The 24,178-nt window shown below is 46.2% G+C and overlaps 1 protein-coding gene across 1 annotated transcript in view; it reads right to left on the reverse strand.

The window, feature by feature from the left end:
• RILP (Rab interacting lysosomal protein) overlaps positions 1 to 24,178 on the reverse strand; it is a 148,599-nt gene that overhangs the window by 19,863 nt on the left and 104,558 nt on the right. Inside the window, exons 6-7 of the mRNA XM_069226116.1 lie at positions 12,755 to 12,877; positions 11,741 to 11,824 (exon numbers count right to left, since the gene is read on the reverse strand). Coding sequence (XP_069082217.1) covers positions 11,741 to 11,824; positions 12,755 to 12,877 — 207 coding nt within the window. The remainder of the gene's footprint in view (positions 1 to 11,740; positions 11,825 to 12,754; positions 12,878 to 24,178) is intronic.

Raw genomic sequence — 24,178 nt, forward strand, 5'->3', positions numbered from 1 at the left:
AGGTAGGGTGGCTTAGATGAGGCCTGCGATCCCCTCACTGCGGCAGATGTCACTGCCACTATGAATGCTGTTTTCAATGTGGGAAGCCCGAGAGGACAATTGTGGAGGGGCTCGAACGGAGCACACATAAAAAAAAGTCAGAACTAAATTCAGATCCCACTGTGGCATAACGAATGGGGATGGATGAAAAAGATGTGCAAGACCTTTGAGGAACTTATGTACAATAGGAGGCTTGAGCAAGAAAGGTTGCCCAGGCAACCTCAAGAAAGCAGAAATAGCAGACAAATATCCCTTAAGAGTGCCCAGAGCAGAGCCCTGCTGGGTAAGAGAAAGGATGCACAACAGGACCTCAGAGAGAGGGGCAGAATGGGAGTCAAGAGACTTGTCTATACACCATGCCACAAATTTCTTGCTGCTGTTGCGACAGAAGATCCTCCCGAAGGGGCAGTCTAATCAGAGGATCGATGGCCATGCTGAGAAGCTCAGGATACCAGACCCTCTGTGCCCAGTCTGCAGTCACAAGGATGACTTAGGCCTGGTCATTCCTGATCGTCTTGAAAACTCTGGGCAAGAGTGGTATGAGCAGAAAGGCATGAATTCCACTCGAGACAAAAAGCATCCCCAAGCAATTGTCACCTTGGGAACTTCAACATGCAAAACTGCTGACATTGCGCGTTCTTGGCAGAGGCGAATAGATCCAAGGGTCTCCCCACTGCTGAAAGAGACCTTTCGCTGCCTCTGGAAGGAGATTCCATTTGTGATCCGCTAGACATTTTTCGGTGGAGTTTGTCCACTCTGGCGTTTAGAGAGCCTGCCAAATGTTGTACCACCAGGGATATGCCCTGTAGTTTCAGCCACATCCAGAGGTGTACAGCCTCCTGACAAATGACCCCACTCTGCTTGTTTCAGTGCCACATGGTGGTGGTGTTGTCAGTGAACACCTGAACTATCTTTCCGTCAACAGAGAGAAGAAAGGCTTTCAATGGCAGCCAGATTGCAAAAAGCTCCAACAAGTTTATGTGGAGTCCCGTTTCTGCCAAAGACCAGATGCCTCTGATCTTCACCTCTCCCTAGTTGGCCGCCTCATCCCAGGAGTGACAAATCTATCATTATTGTCAGATCTGGTTGGGGGAAGGGAGAGGGATCTGCCTCTGACCCAATAGCAGTTCGTTAACCACCACTGCAGATCTTTCGCCGGTCCCTCTGAGATCTGGACCCTGTCGGAAGGATTGCCCTGATGCTGCACCCACTGGAACTTCAGATCCCACTGCAGAGCCTGCATATGCCATCTGGCATGTATCATCAGCAGGATGCAGGAGGCCATGAGACTCAGCAGCCTCAGAGTCATTCTCACCAAAATCCAGGATAAAAGTTTAAATATCGATATCATAGCCTGAATATCCTGGACTTTGCCGCTCAGAAGGATAGGTCCAAAACTGCACTGTGTCCAGAAAAGTCAGGTGAAAGGGAGCATCTGAGGGGGAGTCAGGTCCGAATTCTGTCTGTTTATAGTGAACCTCTGCGAATGTAGGAGGTCTGCTGTAGTCTAGAGGTGGGAGACGACAGCCTGGAGCGAGCTCGCGTTCAACAGCCACTCATCGAGATAGGGGAAGAATGAAAGCCCTGATCTTCGCAGATGAGCTACAACTACAGCCATCACCTTGGTGAACACCTGAGGGGCGCTGGTAAGATCAAAGGGGAGCACAGTGAACTGAAAGTGCTCGTGGCCTACTGGGAACCACAAATAACATCTCTGGGCAGGCAGGAGGGGAATGTGAAAATAAGCATCTTGCAAGTCCAATACTACCATCCAGCAGCTGGGACTGGGTCCAAGGCAGACAAGACCTGAGCTAATGTGAGCATCTTGAACTTCTCCTTCTTGAGGAAGAGATTGAGGGATCGAAGGTCTAGGATAGGGCAAAGGCCCTTTCCCTTTCTGGGGACCAGAAAGTAGTGGGAATAGCACCCACAGCCTACTTCTTGCACTGGGATCTTCTCTGGGGCTTCCTTGGCCAAGAGAGCCGCCAACTTCCTTACAGTAAAGTGACGATTGATCCTCCGTCATCCTATCATATGATGGTGCATTGATGGAGGGGTAGTCTCGAAGGGGCGGGAGTAGCCCCTTCGGACTATCTGCAAAACCAACCTGTCTGAAGTGATGGATTGCCAGTGGGGCAGGTGATGGCGAATCCTGTGCTAACTGGTTCTTTGGGGGGAGGAAGTGGGTGGTGAGGGGGGGGGGGGGGGGGTGTGGTGGGGGGGAGAGGTTAGAAGGGTTTAGAGGCTCCTGGGGTTTGGGGGGGGTGCCATACTGATAAGATCTGACTGTCTGACTGACTGATTGATTGATTGATCCCAGGACCTGGGCCACGCAGAGGCTGGGCAGCATGTGCAGCACTGTGGCTGGCCAGGAATTGGCACTGTTGGCGATCCAGTCCGCAGCTCCGAAAAGGAGACTGAATGAGGGGCTGCCAAAAGGCCCAAGAACCAGGCTGTAGCCCGAGAATCCTTGAAGCGCTTGAGCGCAGAGTCCGCTTGGTCTCCCAAGAGATGAGTGCCATCAAAGAAGCCTGGACATCCCCTGAGAAGCCAGACTTCTTTAGAAAGGCGTGGTGCCTCTGGGCCATTGATATAGAAACCGCTCTACCTAGCGAACCGGTAGTTTCAAATCTGCAACAAACTGTGAACTTTGCCGCGTCTCTCCCTTCTGCAACAGCCTGAGAGAGTACAGCCTGAGACTCCTCCAGGAACTATGGCAGCACTTGAGCAACCACATCCTACAGTGTGGGAATAACGGCCCAAAAGGCATGCAGTGTTTACAGACCGCAATGCAAGGCTGGTGGAAGAAAACATCTTCTTCCCAAATTAATCCAACCTTTTGGATTCCCTTTCTGGAGATGCAGGAGGGAAAGCGCCTTGGGAGGTTGAGACTTCGACCACCAAGCTCTCAGGGGTGGGGTGTTGCATCAAGAAATGTGGGTCACCAGATGTGGAGCGATGGCGGCAGGCAGTCGTTCTGTTCACAGCAGCCACTACGCTGGGCTTGGACTAGGTATCCAGTTGGACGTCAGTGAGGGCATCACTGAATGGGAGAAGGGGTTCTGAGATAGAAGCTCCCAGTCTCAAACCCTCTGTCAAGAGATTAGTCTTAAAGGCCACAAGAGCAGGTGAAGGTCCAGGACCTCAGCTACCCTCCTCACCGCCATTGCATAGGAAACTCCCTCCTCCGTAGCACGCCAGTATCTGGAGAAATGTCTAGTCTGCTGGCCTCACCCAAGTCTTCACACCAGTCCATTTCTTCATATACCTGGTATTTTAAAGGGTCCAGCAACCCCTCCCATTCATCCCCCATAGCCTAGCCCATAGGAATAAGGCTCAGGATCCAAACGAGGAGGCAAGGCTTCTGCCGGCGCTGGAGTCTGCGCCGTATGACGCCCATCTGGCTCTATCAGAGTCAGGAATTACAATGGGGATGGCACCGCCTGTGGGCACGGATGGCGCAGGGAGAGTCAGTTTTGGTGGTACGATTGTCGCCAGTCCTGATCCAGGACTGGATCCCTGGGAGCCCCCTGACAAAAAGTAAAAATAGGTCAGTCAAAAATTGACTTGGGGTAGCTCTCTTTGGATCGGTGTTGGCTGGTGAAGAAAGAAAAGAACTAATATTGGCGCGCCTAAGTGGAGCCTGTATAGGACCTGCAACATAATTTACGGTGCAGAAAACGGACGCGGAGCCGATCAAACGCCACCTACTGTTGTGCAGGGGTACTGCTTACAAAAATCTTCAGGATCCAGTCTGACGCCTGGGAAGAATTTAAAGGCAGGGAATCTGCAGCTAGAAGCCTCGATCAGATAAACTCCATTAGTAGGAATGCATACTGTGGTCATTGTTTTTGACTTGTGCCCCAAGGTAACTAACTCACACCTCCACCATGTACAGTTTTCTCATCAATTATTTTATTGCAAATGATGTAGTGTTATTGTCAAAGATGTCAAGACTGATGTAATATGTGGGGTAATTATCAGTGAATTGGCAAGGTAGCGTGAGTTATAGTTACCTTAAAGCAAGAGTTATAGTTTCTTGAGATAAGTATAACTGTAACTGCTGAATTTCTATGGTTTTATGTGTGTAAAATCTGAACCTAATTATAATGTCCCTGTAATTTGTTTTTTTCAGTGAATTTCCAGGCTGTTTGCCACATAAAGTAATATTTAATTACCTTACGTTAATCCAATTGCTGCTGTTGGGTTGGCCGCAGGCCTGGCCTGCAACCAAACCCTGCAGCCAACCCCCTGCATGCAGCCAACCCCATGCTGTAGGTCCGAGAGTGGCTGTATGGATCTGTGACTGAGTGTGTGAGTGGCTGTGTGCATTTGTGACTGGGTGTGTGAGTGGTTTTGTGGGTCTGTAAGTAGGTGTGTGAGGGTCTATGGGTTTGTGAGTGGCTGTGTGAGTAGCTGCGTCAGTGAATGAGTAGGTGTGTGAGCAGGTGTGTAGATCTGACTGGGTGTGGCAGTGGTTTTATGGGTCTAAGTAGGTGTGTGAGTAGGTGTAAGAGCGGCTGTGTGGGTGTGAGTGCGTGTGTGAGTGTATGATTGGGTGTATTTTATTTACTGGGTTCTGGATCTGTTGCGGTTTCAGACGGCAGTGTAGCAGAGGATCAGAGGATCCTTGTGTGCCCCCAAAAAATTATTTTGGGGTATTTCTTGCCCATGAGGGGTCTCTCAGAGACCCCTCCATTAGTCCTATGGGGAAGGATACCTCTATCCTGGCCCTTTATATCCCATTTACAGTTTATTCCTTCCCCCAACCACCGTCCCCTCCCCGGTGAACAGTGTTCCGATTCACAAAATGGCAGCCACAGCTTTTCTTTCAGGTTGCAGCCAGATTGCTCTTGGCGCATGGATCTACAGGTCCACAGTGGTGGATCCGCATCTCTAGATATACATAAATCTTTTTTCTTTGATAACTCCAAAACTACTGAACAGATTTACACCAAATAACAAAAAGCACTCTTTCTGGATCAAGATCTAGCTCTCTGTTAAATTTGCTGTTTAGGCCAAATCAGCGATTTGGCCTGTACTTGCATCTAAAATCCCTAACGGAAACTGCACAGGGAAAACAGCTTTTGAGACCCCACCTTTTTTTCCTCAGCATCCGCTTGACGAATACCTTGAAAATTCGCAGACAGAAGCTGAAGTGAGTGGCAAACTAGTTTTTTAAAGGTTTTGTGAACATTCATCAAACAGCGCCAAAGTTATTAGCAAAACAAAAAACACTTCTTTCTTTTTTTTTTTTATTCGGTGTAAATCCGTTCAGTAGTTTGAGATATTAAAGGGAAAAGAAATGTGTATATCTAGGGCCACGGATCCAAGGAGATCTCCTGCCGAGACCTGATTGTCTACCAACACTTCAAACAAGAAGAAGATTGCCACCCACTTTGGAACTTGCCTCCCTGGGGGAAAAAAGAAAAAATGAATGGGGAGCCCATGGCCCCCTCTCACCGGCTCCGGGGAGTACCACCTTCCCAGGGCTACAATACTAAAATATGCGAGGGAGTTGACTGCTCCCCTCTCCCTCCAACCCCCTGCCCCGGGACCACCACCTCCAGGGGACCAAATGTAAACAAGCATTGGTAAATGCATTAGGTTTCACCCATGGGATTAATAATAAGGTGTGGGAGCAATGTCTGAGTGCAGGGAGAATGGTGTGAGCACGCTCTGTGCAGGGTGAGTGGTGCATGAATGAAGGCTGATAAGTGTCTGAGTGTAGGGTGAAAGTGCCTCAATGCATATTGATAGGGTGTTTAGTGCAGAATGAAAATTGCATGAGTGTACAGGATGAGAGATGTTACCTTGTACAAGGTAAAAGGTGTGAGAGTACAGGTTGAGCGGCATGTCAGTAGTATTTACAGAAAGTTATAAATGGAGAGTCTGAAAGGAGCTCTGTGCTTCTGAGGTCGAGCCGAGACTTCGGCCGAACACCGCTGCCGGGGTACCGCTCACCTCACCCAGCTCCAGGTGAGGCCCTCACTGATCCAAAAGCCTAGTAGTAGTAACCCTAACAGACACACAAAGCTAAATGTGCATAGAACTGCATACGTAGTCAAAAGAGGCAGGGGGGGGGGGGGGGAAAGGGTGTCGCTCCTGCCAGCATACTGGGTAGCACACAAAATAATAACGGTGTGACACAAACCGAGGGCACACTATCAAGAGTGCAGGAGATGTGTAACAGCTTTCCGGCTGGCGCCACAATACTCAGTGGTAATATTTCCTGTTGCAGTGCAGGCTGCAGACAAAAGGGCACACAGTAGCCACAGACCCCAGGGGTGATTGTGCAACCTCATGTTTCCTGTAGAGCTTTGTGATCGTGACCACAAAGACAGCTTTAAGGTTCAACAGACATAGTGGACAGCTCTGCATTGGCTCATTTGGGGTACACATTAGAAAAATGAGAACCAAATTCAGGTCCCATTGTGGTATCACAAATTGCTACAGTGGAATCGTGCTGTAAACCTTTACGAAATCTCGATTTGAAAAAACGAAGGTGGATTTTGCAACTTCAAAAAAGTTGATGTAGCAGACAAATAGCCCTTAACAGTGCCCAACACAAATCCTTACTGTGCCAACAACAAAATAAACACTTCAGGCAGCTTGCCTTGAAGTAGGGCAATCGGACGTATGCCATATCAAGCCACAAACATGTCCTGGGACCAGGCATACACAAACTTTGGTGATGGGTGAATTGGCTGCTAGAATCCCATCAACAACTTCAGGAGGAAGGAGAATAGCTGAGAATCTCAATCTCCACATATGCAGGTCCAGCACCCAACTGTGTTGCTGCGAAAGCAGATCCTCCCGAAGCGGCAGCTTGATCGGAGGACAAAAGTTCATACCCAAGAGTTTTGGATACTACACCCTCCTGGCTCAATCTGGAGTTACCAGGATGACTTGGGCCCGAACAGTCTTGATCTTCTTCAGAACTCAAGCCAAGACAATTAGAGGTGGAAAGGCTTTTAGGAGTCAAGAGAGATCAAGAGCTTCCATGGGAACTAGTGTGTCAAAAATGCCAGCATTGAACATTCTTGGCAGTGGCGAAAATACTGCACCAATTGCTGTAAAATGCCCTGCACCACCTCTGGGTATAACTATCATTGATCTGTTAGGTGCCAATGACTGGGTTTGTCCACCCTGGTGTTTAAAGATCCCATCAGGTGGTTCACTACCACAGAAATGGGCTTATGAGTCAGTCACTTCCTGAGGCACAAACCCTCCCGGCCAAGTAACAAGACCCGATTCTGCCCTGTTTGTTGCAGTAGCACATGGCTGTAGTAGTTCCGTGAGAACCTGTACTCGCCTCCCCTGGATGGATGTGGGAAGGCCTTTAATACAAAGCGGGTTACCCGCAGCTCCAGCAAATTTATGTGGAAGTGGTTTTCTGCCAGAGATAGAGTCCTCTGAACTCAACCTCTCCCAGATGTCATCCCTAGGCCAGTAACTATGCATCCGTGACCACCCTCTGGTCTAAGAGAGGAAAGGAGAGGGGTCTCACACTGGCCCGATCAGAGTATGGCAGCCACCACTGCAGATCATTTTCAGTCCCTGCTGACATCAGAATGTAATCTGACAGGTTCCCCTGGGACTTCAAATGCCACTGCAGAGCCTGCATGTACCACCTGGCATGTCCACCTAGCAGGATGCAGGAGGCTAAATCCCAAGCTGCCTCAACGCCATTCTCAGAGAGACCCAGGACAGAGGCTGAAACACTGAGAACATAGACCAAATGTCCTGGACTCCTTGGGCAATGGAGGCAGGGAAAACACTAAACTGCAGCTTATCCAGGATAGCTCTGATGAACGAGATCATCTGCTAAGGAGCCAGGTGTGACTGTGGCATGCTGACCGTGAACCACAAGGTAAGGAGGTTCACGGTCATCTGGGGTTAGTGTGGGACTACACAGGGCGACCCCATCTACAACAGGCAGTCGTTAAGGTGTGGAAAGACTGGTACACCTGACTTCCAAAGATGCACTGCGACCACGGCCACCACTTCCCAAAGGGCACTGTTAACACCACAAACTGGAAATGCTCCTGGCAGAATCACAGGTAATGCTTGTGGGTTTGCAGGACAGAGATAGGAAAATAAGCATCATGCTGGTCCATTCACTCTTTGGACGCTAGAGGAGACCAGACATGAGCCAGTATGAGCATCTTGATTTTTTCCTTCAGAGAAAGGGGTTGAGAGGGCAGAGATCCACAATAATTCAAAGCCCTCCATCCTTCAGCACAAGGAAGTAGCAGTAGTAACACCCAGTTCCTACTTCCAGCTGGAACCCTCTCTTTGGCTCCTTCAGCTAAAAGAACCTCCACTTCCTGCTCCAATACAGACATGTATTCCCCCATTAAGCCACTTTGATTGGGATGGCAAGTGTGGTGGAGTAGAAAGGAATGGGAGGACAGAGCTCCGCTTGACAAGTTGGAGGACCCATGCATCCAAAATGATGTCTTGCCACCCTTGGAGCAAGTGTCTGATCCTCCCTCCAACAGGGAGAGTTTATAAAAAAGGAAGGGTGAAGCAAGTTTTGCGATTGTGGTTGCTGGGGGACTGAGCTGCATGTTATCCCTGATGCCCTGGAGGTTATCTCTGGGTGTCATGGCCATATAATGGCTGAGCAGGCTGGTGTTGGTGGTACTGAAAATCCCTAGCATAAACATGACAGCCTGAGGGAAAGTGCTGTGACACAACTCACCTTAAAACTTTTCAGGGCAGAGTCCACTTTCTCATCACAAAAGAGATATCCATCAAATGGCGTGTCCATCAAAGATGCCTGGACATCCCCCAGAGAAGCCTGTAGACTACATTCAGCATCACACTTTTGTCAATTGCTTAACCCGAGCAATCAGGGTAGATCATATAACAAATGTTTCTGCATCCCAGTCGTCTTATGCAATTTGGTCTACAAATGCCCATAGGTCCTCTGGAACGGCTGGCAGGATTTGACCAGCTTCATCTCATAAAGCATGAATGTAATGACCTAGAAGGCAGCTGGCCTTGACTGAGTTCAAAGCAAGACTAGCAAATGAAAACATTGTCTTGTAAAATGTTTACATGTGGCTCAAACCTACAGTCAGGAGTTGTTGTGGCAAAGGCGTTAGGGTAGGCTCTTCTGGTGGACCACCAGGCTCCCAGGCGTGTGGTGTTGTGTCAAAAAGTCAGGATCACTTGGTGCTGATCTGTGGCAACGGACTACCATCTATTAGCAGGGGGGGGCCTACAACATAGTTTTGTCCATGTGAGTAAGAAGGCATCCATTAAGGCCTCACTGAATGCCAAAAGAGGTTGATTAGGTGTCTGGCCAGGCTGAAGAACCTCAGTCAAGATGTTAGTTTTGACCTCCCTTGTAGGGAGCGAAAGGTAAAGGTAAAGGACCTCTGCAATAGTCTTATGGCCATAGCAGAAGGGGCATTCTCCTCAGTGGCATGATCAGGGCAAGAGACAAGCCTAGTGTCTGGGGAAGTGTCCAGACCACTGGTATACTGTAGTTCAGCATGCCAATTGTCCTTATTGTATTGAGGGGCGAATCTGTCCCCTTCATCATAGTGGGTATTGTCGGAATCAGACCCAAAGAGCTGATGCACGTTATGAGCTCTGCCTCACAGTAAGGGGCAAGTATCGGAGTTTGAAGGACTGGTTATTGACTGGGTTCCATTGGTATTGGCCCGCTGCCTCTGCCAAGGTCGTCAAAGCAGACAGAGTCAGAGAACACTAGCAGTAACTGCTCCTCTTCTGACACTGTCTATGTGAAAATAACTGGTGCAGGGAGAGGCACAGAAACAAAAGTTGGCACCAAAGCCAGTGTGGAACCCAATGTAGCTACAACAAGCACATACAGCTCTGAGTGCAAACCCACTGGCGGGGTCCCAACTGGATGCCTCTGTAGACCCTTGTGGCTAGAAGCGTACCAAATATATACAACACGCCCTCCCCAAAGCCATCTATTTATTGTGATGTCGTAGACAGGTCCAGGAATTTGGGTTGCATCGGGACCAAACTCTGAATCAACTCCTCAGGAGTGAGACAGAAGGCAGATTGACATCCTCACGCTCTCTCTGGAGTTCAGGAACAGTGAGAAGTGGCTGCTTCCCGCTTCAACTTCCTGCACTTCTTTTCAGATTTACACAAAGACTTCGACCATGATAGGGCCTGCGGTGGGAATGAGACCTTCCAGCCTCAACCAGTCACAGACGGAGTCTTTTGATGGTGAGTGATGTTGAGTTTCGCCTTGCAGTCTTGTATCATCTTATGGTTCATTTGAGTAGAGTCATCTGGGGCTCCGACTCGAACCACCACATGCATACCTCATGGGGATCTGTCACAGATGTTTGATTGAGACAGTCCCTACAAGCTTTAAAACCTGTGGTTTTGCAGGGGACAGTCACTTGCACACTGAGAAGATTTTAGGAGGAACTTACTCAAAGACAAGAGGAGTAAATCTCCTGGTTCACATCTGAAGGCGCAGAAAGGACTGATGTCAGCGTGCCTCGGTGTACTTATATTTGGCCCTGCTAGTCATGAGGTGTGTAAAGCTGCATGATCCACCTACAGGCGACGTGAGTATGTCTTTTGAGTGTTTGGATCCAGTCTGACGCCTGGGGGAATATAGTCACAAGGTGAGGAATCTGCAGTTAGAAGTATCCATCAGAATATATATTTAATAGAAATCCAATTTAATGGTGACACTAGACTATTATTAGATATATAAGAATGCTAGTTTTTCAAACAGCTAATCCAAACAAACATCAATTGAACAGCCGGTGCTGGGCCTCATCCTTCTCTGCTTTTCCTCCCTCTTCACTTCCCCCTCCACAACAAACCCCACCGAAGTTGTTTGGGTATTGCCCAAGTTCTTTTGTCCTCCTTTTCTACATTTAGTTCCTCCCTCTTAGTTTTTACTTTTTCATGCTAGTTACAGGGAACCTCTGCACGTCAAGTGAGGTACCTCAACTTATATGACTGGAACATGAGCATCAACCCATAGGCACTAATATACAACACAGAGCAACATATGACAGAGAGACACTGCTCCCCATTTCTAAGATTGAGCCAGTACACCCCATCTTCACACTCTGTCCGCAGACATTTTAAACTAACGGGCCCTTATATTTTCCACATACACTTAACAGATAATGCTTCGGAATATCACATCACGAACTCTTGCATATCATGGATAACGCATCTGATGCATGTAATCTATTTCAATGTTTTTTCTGAGACACTCTCTGATGTTTATTCGAAATAACAAAGAGAAAATACAATAAAAACTGAAAATGAGAACACTAAATTTAATGTTACCTTTACCCAGTGTCAACCTTTACCCAGTCCCAAGCTGCTGGAGACTAATTTGCATTAACTTTACAGCCAGTGCCCAACCTGTACCTGGTCTGAATGAGGTGTGAAACAAGTGAGATGAGAGGCAAATTAGATATATAAATTTATCTTTGGCTAATCATCATAATCCAGCATCAGCAATGTAGAGAAGTCTACATCACAAAATTTACAGCAAGCAGAAAGAGTGGATGTTTTGTCCACTGGGCACAATCTAAACATTTATATTAACTTTATCCCCCCCATGTATAAAACGGTCTTAAGTGTTTAGGTCTATCTAATCATGAGCCATGAAACCATCTATCCACATTTCATTTCACGGTCACATCCCAAGAATTAACATCATTTGAATACTTACAGTCTCCAAATTTTAGACTCTGGAAGCCGAGAGTCAACACAATCCGATTCAGGTGTTTGTGGCCATGCACCATCTTCTTCTTCGCTGTGTAACAAAAACATAACAAGACTAGTAAAATACAAATATCCAATGAGGAGCTCAGAGAAACACCAATATTATTGTTTTGACCTCAGAGCAAGGAAACACCTCCCATCCTGAGCCTTGTAAACACCTACATTAATTTCAGGGGGGAGCTACCAAAAGAAGAGCCTGTCAAATGTGTATCGAGACAAGAAACCGGATCCCAGGTACTGTGAAACAACCCAATCTGAAGTTAATTTAAAAAATAATAATAAATCAACGCTCTATTCCATCAAAACAAAACATCACAAAGAGAGGTCAGAGACACAAGAGATTTAAAGAACAAGGCATTCTGTTCTCGCTCTGTTATGGTGTTCCTTTCATGTCCTCTCTGGATTGGGTAGCACACTGTACTGAACAAAACCCCTGTCATTCACATCCTAGGTAAAAAACAAAACGGACCCCAAAAACCACGTCTGGTGAGAGTTATGACAAAATGTCCCAAATGCAGATGTCATTGAGTCACTACTGAACTTCTATCCCACAAAACATTACACCCAACATCACAAGAACAGAGGTATCCATCTACCAATCCCATTCTACTCATCACAACTCCGATCTCACCACTGACACAGCCTTCAATGGCAATCCTTGCGCCGTCAGAGGGTCCCTGACTTGCACTGGCTGTAAGACACTGAGGGGGTTATTCTAACTTTGGAGGAGGTGTTAATCCGTCCCAAAAGTGACGGAAAAGTGACGGATTTACCACCAGCCGTATTACGAGTCCATTATATCCTATGGAACTCATAATACGGCTGGTGGTATATCCGTCACTTTACCGTCACTTTTGGGACGGATTAACACTCCTCCAAAGTTAGAATAACCCCCTGAGAGTTTACAGTCAGTTCACAGCCCAGTGCCAGAATACTCACTACCCTTCTCTGGTATACTAACCTGCTTTCAGAAGACTCTGTGATCCCCAGCATTTTAGCCTTGATTTTTTTTCGCTGCCTCTTAATGGCGGATTTCATGCCGTCCAGTAACAGTCCCGGGATTCTCTCATCGCTTAGCAGCTCCCTGGGAGAGACCAAGCACCAACGTTAACTTGGGTTATGTTTTATTACTTACTACGCAACATTAACTGTGTTAGAGTTACAATCCAACCTAAACATAAGCGGTACCAAGGGAAGGCTGTCTGCTATCTCAATTGCCTTATGTACAGGGGTGGCTCCTCACCACCCGGCTAAGAGCCAGCCGGAGAAAAATCAAACAATACTTCAATGTCATTTTATTTTTCTGCTGCTCGCTCAGCCAGCATGTGAAGGGAGGGGGGCGGGGGGAGGAATGGAATGCACTAAGTGTGTTTGGCTGGCCGTCTTAACTCACATGCACAATTAGGTTTCTCAAGCCTGGCTGTTTACACAGCCGGGCCGGAAAAACTTCACAGGCCCCAGGGTTGTGTCTGAGCGGCAGTTGGAGCCATTCAGACAAACCCAACACTGCTTTCATGCTAGGTTTAGCATGAAAGCAGCACCAGGACTGCTGGGATTGGTGTCCCAGTGAATGCTGGGACACGAGAACAGGAAAGGAGCGAAGAGCAAAGAAGCAGGAGAGGGTGGCGGTAGGAACGGTAAGTCTTTTAAAAATAATATATATATTATTTGTTCCCTTCCCCCTATATTCTCCCCTTGATATTTGTGGCAGCTGCTGCTTAGGTAAATCAGTAAGGTATGGGTGTGTTGTTAAAAGTTGTTATCCTACAGAATAAGTGGTAAGCAGGATCATCCACAATATAGAGGGGATCTGTAGATCCATCTCATCTCAGTTCCACAGTGGGAACTCACGTGGCCTCCTTCCCAGAACATCCCATCAGTACTGTCTTGCAAACACAGGATCTGCTGCTCAAAGATCACCCTGCAGCCCCGGCATCTATTAACTCTAACCTTCCTCCTCATGGTTCCCCATACCACGGCCAGCTTACACACTACTGGGTACCACAGCAGGGCCCTTGTGCATCGTGGGTATCTCAGCAAGGAGGGCCGGCATTATTTCCCTGCTCGTCAGCCGAGCACTGCAGAAGGGGAACCGTGCCTCCCCAGTCATTTCAAGCGAGACTTCCCAGCACCATCCTGAGCTACCTCAAATAGAACATACTGCACACCTGTGTTACTCTTCACGGGGTCACCCATTTCCCTCAACTTCCTCCGCAAGGCACATCAGGGGAGGGTGTTTCATACCGCTGGGTCACCTCACTAAGTCATTGTGAAGAAAGACCTTTTTGAGGGATCACTCCCACTTTTTGCTAGATGCAGTGCTGGTTTACTGACTGAACACTGAGGCTCCAACCTCCAGCGCCCAGTGTAGGTGTTTTGTCCCCTAAAGTATATGTGAAATAGGCTAATACCCGATTGGCATGTTTAACTTCCCTACAAGTCAATTGTATATGGAACTGTGTGTACCCAGGGCCGGTAAGTTAAATGTCAACAGTGGACTGCAGCACCGATTGTGCCACCACTACAGTGACAAAGCGAAAACATGACGCTAGGTCTGCCACTGTAAAACTGTCAATTCGACCTGGTAAAATACACCACTTTCAGGTCTAAACCTTCCTTTTTAATATTGGTAAGACACCCTTAGGGGAGGACAAGAGTGCCCCTAGGGTAGTGTACATGGTATTAAAAAAGTTGGAAATGTGTTCATGTCCTGGCAGTGAAAAATCTCCAACGCCCTTTTTCACTGTGGCAAGGCTGGCTCGCCTACAGAAAAGCACTGGGTTAGATTACAGTGCCTTATAATGTATAACTGTGGATTGTGAATAGCCAGAGGTTTGATAGGAATTTATAACCAAATCTGATGGTTAAGTCGGATTTTAAATTGCCATTCTGAAAATGCCACTTTTAGTAAGTTGGCATTTTCCTGCCTAAAGCCCCTAGTAGCCCTTTCTGAATAATCACCATCTGTCAGCTAGCAGCTTCCTCAGAGGTGTGAACTGCTCTCAGGAAAGGGAACAAAAGGGCTTTGGCTGGGAGGAGATAAGAAGGGGGGGGGGCAAGGGTGGATGATGGGGGTTTGGGGCTGACCAAGAACTAGTTTTACAGGGACAGTTACTCATTATACTGGACACACCTCTGATGCAGGGAAGGACATCTTGGATTCAGGCAGAAAGTTAAACTGCGGGATTGTTTAGTACCAAACCCCCAGGAAGTGATGCAAGAGTTAGTAGGGTTGCCAGTGAGAATTTTACTCCTATTGGTCAGCGAGCCTTTAACAATCACAAGCTAGTGCCAGCAATAAGAGTGTTAAGAGTCGCGCCCCTTACTTCCTTCTTCAGCACACTGCTGGGCCTGTGGAAAGCAGAAGGACCTCTCCTGCTGGACCCAATACAGAATAGTGACATTATTACTTGGTAGGATCTCATAACCACCCCAACTAATAATCCACTTATCCACATCACACAATGCATCCTTGACTATGCACTCAACAGGGTCACTGCTTTAGCTCTTCAGCAGGACCATTCTGCGCCACTGGATCAACCACCAAACAAACCCTGTACATGCCTAAACTCCTATGGATCTAAACAGTCGAATCATCATGAACATCCAAGTGCCGCTTTAAAACTGAATAAGACCAGCTCTTTTAATCATGTTATTCCAGAATGGTCTATGGGATATAAACAGCAAGATTCATTTTGCAAAAATGAACTTGGAGTCCAACAAACATGACACCTAGGTCTAGTAAGAAGTAGCCAACTGTGCACTCCGGGCTCAGAAGCCTGTTACTTTTATCCAGGAACAAGGACAGGATACTCCTCCAGGATTGTAGAAGCCCAAGAACATGTGAAAAGTTGTAGATTCTATCTGGCTTTTGCATTCCACTGTGGCCATGTCCATCATAAAATAAAACTTGAACCACTCAACCAGTACTTTGTTCATTAATTGTCTTTTGGACGTGGAAGTGGTCCGCATATCAGTTTAGGATTAGAGGAAACTTTCAACTTAGTGTGGAACCTCTGTACAGTTACCAATCTCTACACTCTCGGCCAGAATCTGGGAATCCTACTAAGTCACATTCTGCTCCGACATGCAGAAAGAAAGACAGTCTACCTGCCTGCCAAGAAGCTATGAAGGGACTAGCAGGAGATACCCTGATCCAATGGAGCTGCATCAGCCCCAGCTTTAGGATCACCAGTGATGGATGCAGCCAGCAGGTATTCTACAACTCCAAGGATATATTAGGAAACTGAGTCGGTTATCTGCTGGCAAGGTAGCAGAGGAAGAAATTATAAACATCATCCACTCCGGCTACCAAGGAAAGGGGGCTGATGCTCAATGATGCAAAGCACTGCAGAGAGGTGGTGACAAGCAGACGGTCTGCTATTGTCAGTGACATGGGAGGGTGAATTCAACTACAGAGATGGTTGCAATGTCTGAGCTGTACTGTGCCTGAACCCTAACTCACAGTCCTGGAGGATGCCATTAATGTCAACTCACTCACATAACTGAGAAATGGCTGCCTTCCCCATGAAAGGCATATGGCTAATCAGACTCTCGATGGCAAAAAAAATATATCAGTATTTGAGGTTGGGTTTCCTCAGTAGTTGAAGTTTGATATGTCCATTGATGAGGGTACTTGAAAGATACGTTGGGTAAGGGAGGCATTGGTGCTCGCAATGACATGAGGGTTATACTGTGGATCGATTTAACTATGGATAGGATGATGTTTTCTTCATATAAGGTTACATTAAGTTACTCGAGGTGTGCCGGGAAGCTGTCAATGATGAGGGTCTTGAGGACAGCCACTCTAATGCAATGTAAGGTGTTACTACGGAGTCTGAGTTATTATAAGCATAGTTTTCAATGTTTCACTACTCTCCTCGATGGAGAAGTGGATCATGCTGAAGCTTGTCCCTGGAGTTTATTACAGGGGTTCTTCTGTGGGCTGCTTGATTGTTTTGAAAAGAGCTCTACTTTAAATGGAGGCACCAGTGATGACAATGGTGTAATCATAAGCTGGTGACATCAGAAATTAATCGTTCAAGCGTGTAAAAAATATTTTCGGGATATAGTGGTCTTCATGGAGCTGCAATTTTTACCATGTCTTCTATCCTGAGACAAGAGTGTATTCCCAGCCACTGAACTCCTGCAAATAAGAAGGTGTTGAAGACTTGGATTTTGATTCAGAGCACACAGTGGAGTATGACTGTCTATTTCGGCTCACAGCGCAGGTTGATGGCATCAAGTATGGCATAGTCATTTTGGGAGAGATTTGATATGGCTCAAATAATGTTCAAGTGTTACAGATCAATGCTCTGGAGATGCCAGACAGTTCTCCATCCTAATGATCCTCCTTCTGATCACAGGGACATCACGTGGAGTGAGAAAGGAGGACATCTGGGAGCAGGGGGCAAGTGGGTTGAGAGAGGAATGACCATTTCAGATGAAGGTGGCAAAATGCCAGTCAGCCCGGGGTGTGGGGTGGCAGAAATATGAAAAAGTGGACATTTTATCATTTCCAGAATTGCTTGAGGAGTGGAGGAGAAATGTTAAGGTAACTCATTCCAGCCTGTGGAAGGGTAGGTGGAGAACACTGGATTTCAAGATCTTTCTTTGTTTGGCTTGTCGATCCCTAGTAATGGGTGTGAAAGCCTCATGAACTGCATATGTTGTCAACAAAGTAATTATTTTAGTGTGAGCTCTTACAAACCATGGAGTATCATCTGATGATAGAAGCAGTAGCAACTGCTTTAACAGTGGCTTTCCGGACACCACAATGCTAAATCATCCATGTATCCATGAGTAGAGTTCTGCCATCATCTAGAAGGATAAGAAAAGGTGCCTGGATGATGGAGTAGAGGTTGTGGGGCACCAGAAAGAGACTGGATATGAGTCACCACATTCCCTTTGAAGGGCAGGCTCGAGTGTAAGTGGACGTTAAGGGATTGTGAGACATGACTGCACTAAAAATAGCAAAAAGTTTTGTTAGGAAAATAGAGCCAACATGTGTTGCCCTTCGGAGAGGAAACATTGAGGTAACTATGATGCCATGGAGAATGTCAAATTTAACTGGGAATGGAGGTGATCTTAATAATTCCATTTAAACAAACTAATGCTGGTCTGAGAGAAAGAAGGTGAAGCAGGCTCCGGTGGCGATTCCCATGCAGGTGGCGAGAGTTGTAAGCAATACATGATGTCAAATGAGTAAAAGGCAGCTGTCAGACTTAAAAGCATTTAGAGACAGTGGGCTCCGTGGTCGTGAGCCCTTCAGACTCCTAACTATGTCAATAGTTGCTGTTTAATTATTGCAATAAGAGTAGGAGCCAGACTAAGGGCCAGATTTAGAGTTTGGCAGAGGGGATTACTCTGTCACAAACGTGACAGCTAACCCGTCGGCCGTACTCTGACATCATAATAGCTTATGGTGATCATAATACAGCAGACAGGATATCTGTCCCATTTGTGAGGGAGTAACCCATCTGCCAAACTCTAAATCAGGTTCCAAGTCTAAAGCAGCTTTATTTCCTGGATACCAGTAGCATTCAAAAGCAATTCCCTGGCTCAGAGAAGTCAGTGATTAGACAGCAATTGAAGAGTTCATAATGGTCAGGGTTCATGAGAAGGAGGATCTAGGTGTTCTTTAGTGAGACAGGAAAAGTGCCATTAGTTGAGTTAGAGGGTATGACCTTAGTGATACAGGTGATAACACTTGGCCACCTTCAAGAGTTTTTCTTTTAGTGGCGATCCCAAGTGCAGTTTCTAATAGAGATGTATGACGTTACAGGAGTTTGCAAATGTTACAAAATTCTGTAGACACGTTGCTCATTTCACAAAATAGTGAACTTCTTCTCCCAGAAAACAGCATTATCCATAAACCTTGGATTTCCACTGTTATTAACGTATACATAAGGTATTTTTGCCAACCTCCAAGTTCAGAGGATTACATACTTCACAAAAGAACAACAGTATTTATTTTCCTTAACAGCAACAGATTTACTGCTACAATAGGTCATTAATCTTTATTGCAAAACACTGACTGCAAAGTTTCATTATTGCAAATCTAATACCGTTTCTCTAGCATCTCAAATGGATGACAACGATGAGATCACTCTGCAGTTCAGTATACAGAGAAAAGTACTTCTTTGGTTGCCTGGCTGGCCATCGTTCAATAAGACGTCCTCATAAAAAGGAGGAACAGAAAGTTATTACATTATAATTCTAGGAAGATGGTAGAAGGTGAACTAGAATTTGAAATTAGTGGGTAATTTAACTGACTAAGATGGTGGTAGAAGGAAAAAATGTTCGCTGTTTGCTAAAGTGAAGAACAGTCAGGACATGGTTTGAGGGGGGAGGAAGTTAAAAAAAAATAAAAAAAAGTCCTTGTTAGGTATTTATAGGATCTTGCTTTGTGATGGCATGGTTGTAGAATTTGCGCTTCTCCGTTGGTGATCCAAGGTTGTCTGGCGTTTAACTTGTCTGCCCTGTTTTTCAAATTTGCAGATGCATCTTTTATTGCTGCGGGGAAAATAAGCTTAGTAGTCTGCTAACATTTATTTTTTTTTGGTCCGGGAGGAGCCTGTCCATCTCTTAGCAGCCAAGGTGCAGAATCAAGGTTTAGTGGAGGGGTGGTGGTTGAAGAGGGGGTGGGAGTGTTTTAATATCCGATGCTGTGCTGTTAGGAGGTAATATGTCAGAATAGCGTGGAAAGAAATATCATCAACATAAATATTATGGCCTAAATATAGTTTAAGAAAGTATTAAGCCATAAAGTGTATGTTTTCTATTATTAACTCCAAAGGGTGAGGTTTTTGTCAGGAAAATGTCACTTACCCTGTAAATATCTGTTTGTGGCATGTGGTACTGTAGATCCACATGCTGTGCATATTCCTACCATTTAGCGTAAGGCCTGGATGTGTGCAAATTGTTTTTCTTGAAAGAAGTCTTCCAAGTCACAAGGTATTGTGACTCCTCCTCTTGTTGGCAATGGGCATCAACTCCATTATTCCGTTGTTTTCCCACATGGCGGGTGAAAAGGAAGGTAGAGCGAAGCGATGTATAGAGAGGGATGTCCATGCCAGAGAAAGTGAGAGAAAGAATACTAGGAAAGAGTGTTAGCTACAGACATCTGGGGAGGAGGGTGGGCATGTGAATCTACAGCACTACACGCTACAAACAGATGCTTGCAGGGTAAGTAACATTCTCTGTTCGAGTCATGTGTGGCTGTAGATACATGATGTGCAAAGACTGTAAAGTAGGCATTCCAAAAAAGCTGTGGCTAGCCTGTGGTTGTTGCAGAGAATTGAAAACGTTTATGGAGTACTGCCTGACTAGCGTTGGCTTGTGGGCAGATGTCACCTATGGGAATGTCTGCCAGGACAACCATAGAGACCACCTTTTTCCCCCATATAGTGTGGACTCTCAGAGGAATACATAAAGCTCTTTTCGCTTTCATGTAGAAAGTCTGAATACATTTGACTATCCATCTGAATATACTAGATTTAGATAGAGCTCTTCCTTTATGGGGATAGGAAAAATGCAACAAAATGTTATTGAAATCTTTCTGATTGGTTTTGTCCTGTCTACGTAATACACGAGGGCTCACTTTATGTCTAAAGTATGGGCAGCTCTTCCGCAACAGAGTCAGGTTGTGGAAAGAAGGCAGGAAGTTCAATGGTATAATTCAGACTAAAACGCTTTGCGGGCAAATGCAGCTGAGACTAAGGTCCGAGTTTTGGCCGTCAACCAAAAAAACATCTGATAAAATGGAACCTCGGCCCGCTAAAGAAAGGAACGGCAACTAAATACAATTACCTTGGAGTTTGGATATCAGATACTGGCAAAACTTCACTTCAGGCAGCATCGCTGGTAGAGAATGTGGAGAGAATTACTTATGCCCTGTCCAAACTCCACCATAGGCTCAAATCACCCACTGCAGAGGCAATCAGGAGAGTTAATAAGGCCAAACTATTACCAACAACTACCTACGTCCATCTTGCAAACCCCAGCAGGCTTACCATGCTACTTGAGAATTGCCATCTAAAAGTCCATAAGAAAATATTTCAGATTGCAAGATCGACAAGGCAGAAAGTGAAAAGGATTAATCAAATTCCACTACCAACTTTCCAGGGCCAACACTGCTATTCTGCATGGGTCTCTGAAAGCAAATTTCCACAGACAATTCAAGCAAATGGGCCAGGCATTAAAGGAGTGCAGAGCAATCCTCTGATCTGGTTCCAACTTACGAGCAAGGTCCCCTCATAACGACAGCGCTGCTAAAGAACTTTCTAAAAGAGCATGGGGTGCGTGCCTCAAGGGAACGCAACACTGCTTGTATCTGGAATATCAGAGGCGCAGATGGTCTTGTGGAGTCACATGCAGACACCAGCTGCCAACCATATCTAAAGGCAGCATTGGGTGCCCGTGCGCTTCGAAGCATTTTGCAGATGTGCATCTTAACTCTTTCCATATGGGAGTATAGATTTTGCAACTATCACAGAATCAGTTACCCATCTAATATGCTGCTGTCTGGGACTTCCTTTACAGAGGCGCTCACTTGTAAAACTTTATTTCTGAAACACGGGTTAAGAACATGTAAAGAGGCCCTGAAGTACATGTTCACAGCGGTAGTCCCCATGGAACTTGCCTATTTTGGTGACTTTTTTTCCGAAACCGGCAGGGCTCACTGGGAGGCTCGGGAACAGTATGGGTCAGTGATTGGGGGTGCCATTGCTTGAAAGTAGAGTTTTAACAATTTAATGCCCAACACTCATACATTATTGACTCAGCTTAAAGCCTAAAATTACTCAGGACCTGAACATGGGCACTTTAGTCTCTCTGCTGCACCTTAAATTATCTAGTATATAGGTAATATACATGTGTGTTGTTCCTGCAGATGACTCCTAATGAATGTATAGATCTGGATTATGTGTTTTTGTCTTGCTCTTTTACTTAGTTTTAACATTTCTTGCTAGCATGCTGCAAGATGACAGCTCTCGATAGTAGTGTATTTTACCATTATTTTATACATTGCTAGGGGATGATTTGCAATGTTAGTATGCACTTTATCTTGTTTTACACATGGGTAGAAGATGATTTGTTATGATTGTATGCACTTTACGCGCACACACATGCACACTCCCTCTGGTTTTAATTTTTGTTTTATTCTTGTGTATGACATTTTTGCAATGATTTTAAGTAGATCACACAAAGTTATAACTGACTGACTGGTCTAGTTCAGGCGAAACAATGAGACCACATTTGCAAGGAATTTGGTGTTGGTGCTGAAGACAACCCTATCCCTGTGTACTTGAAAGAAAGTTCTTCTAGCGTTAATGCTTAGAGCTCACTAAGATGCCTGCATGAAGTAATCGCAGTGAGAAATGTCACCTTTCAAGAGAGAAACTGAAGGGACAGGAGAGGCGAGGCTCAGTTGGGGGCCCCATAAGTCTTGTGAGGACACAGTAAGATTTTGTGTAGAGGCTGGGGGGATCCAAGGCAGGGTAACCCTCCTGAGGCCTCTATGAAAGCCTTAATCACCGGTATTCTGAAGAGGGAAATGTGTTGTCCATTCTGAAGATATGCAGCCACTGCGTCCCAGTGAAGGCAGATGGAAGTGAAGGCTAGAATACAAGTCTGCAAGTGAAGTGGGAATGAGGCTAAATCCTGGACCCTGGGCGACAAAGGGTCAACTTTTTTGGAACTACAATATGGACAAAGTGTTTCTATTTGACAGTGTAGCAGCTGCCTGTGGTAGGCCAGAGTGCTTCTTTCAGGATACCTATGCATTAGGATGTTAGATTAAGGTGCTTGAATTCTAAGACCTCAGGAGCCAGATCGCAAGATTAAGCAATTTGGGTCTGGGTATCTGATTTCTCTATGGTTCTGCATGAGAAGGTCCAGCCTGTTTTCAAACCACCCAGAGTTCCAACAAAGTTGAGAACCCGGACTCCTGGGCCCAAGTGAGGGCCTCCAGGATGAGGGTAGGGGACGTCTGCTGAAGCCTTCGAACCACAAGCGGAAAGGTGAGAGGCAGAAAGGCGTAGACAAATATCCTCTACCAATTCACCCATGAACTGAGTGTGGGAACCTGGAGGCAAAGCTTGTGCATTTGGCATTTTCTGCGGTGACAAACAGGTCCTGCTGAGGAGGTCAGCAAAGTTGTTTTCCACTGCTAGAAAGTATTTCACCAGCAGGTGGATCTTGTGGAGAGACCACCACCAAATGCTCTGGGCGAGCCGAGTGTGCTGGGGAGATAGATTTCTGCCCTGTTTCTGAAGGCAGTAGATTGCAGTCATGTTGTCCAACAGGATGAGGGTGAGCTTGCCAGTCACTTGTGGAAGGAAGGCCTCAGTGGTAGGAGGACAGCTAACAGCTCCAAATAGTGGACGTAGAGACCCTGATGTCTGGATTCCCAGTGTCTTAAACAGTCAGGTGTTTTAGATGCACCCTCCGCCCTGCCCCCCATCCCAAGAAAGAGGTATCCGTTGTGATGGTCACCGGCAGAACTGGGTTGAAAAAAGGCCGCCCCTGCAACAGGTTGTTGGTGTTCCACCACTACAGAAAGTGATCGGTGCGGCGGGTGATCAACACTAGATCTTTCCAATGACACACTCCTTGAGACTTTTGATGCACTAAGCACTCCTGCAAATGGTGCATTTGTAATCTAGCATGGGGGACCATAGCAATACAGGAGGCCATCATGCCGAGGAAGCACATGACCATCCGGACTATGAGCTGATGACCAGGTTAGAAGAGGGGAAGCAGTGCCTGAAAGGATTGTATCCTGGCAGGGTTTGGGTAGGCTTGGATTTGGAAGAGTTGAAGGTGGGATTTGGCTGCATTGATGGTAAATCTTAGCTTGTGTAGAATGTTTGTGATTCGAGTGTGTTTGCAGCATTGGTATTGAGTGGTGCTTTTGATCAGCCACTCATCCAGGCAAGGAAAGACGTGTACGCCCTGTCGGTGCAGATAAGCAGCCATCTCTGCGAGGCACTTGGTGAACACTCATAGTGCAGTGGTAACCCGAAAAGGAAACACTTTGAATTAGTAATGTTTTCCCCTGAGCACAAACCTGAGATAGCATCTATGTGCCAGATGAATTGGTATGTGGAAATAGCCATCCTTCAGGTTGAGAAAGGCCACAAAGTCTCCTTGTTGGAGCAGCAGAATAACATCCCGAAGAGTGACTATGTGAAAGTGTTCTGACAGGATGTATTGGTTGAAAGACCTGAGGTCTAGAATAGCGTGGTGGAAGCCAGACTTCCATGCCCTGAAAATGATGTGGTATGGGCTGTATGGCCCCTTTGAAGAGGAGCGCTGAGACCTCTTTTTTGAGCAGACGTCAATGGTCTGAGGAGAATCTGTTTTTTAGTAAGCTCCAGAATAA

This window comes from Pleurodeles waltl, chromosome 3_1 (assembly GCF_031143425.1).
Source record: "Pleurodeles waltl isolate 20211129_DDA chromosome 3_1, aPleWal1.hap1.20221129, whole genome shotgun sequence".
Taxonomy (NCBI): Eukaryota; Metazoa; Chordata; class Amphibia; order Caudata; family Salamandridae; genus Pleurodeles; species Pleurodeles waltl.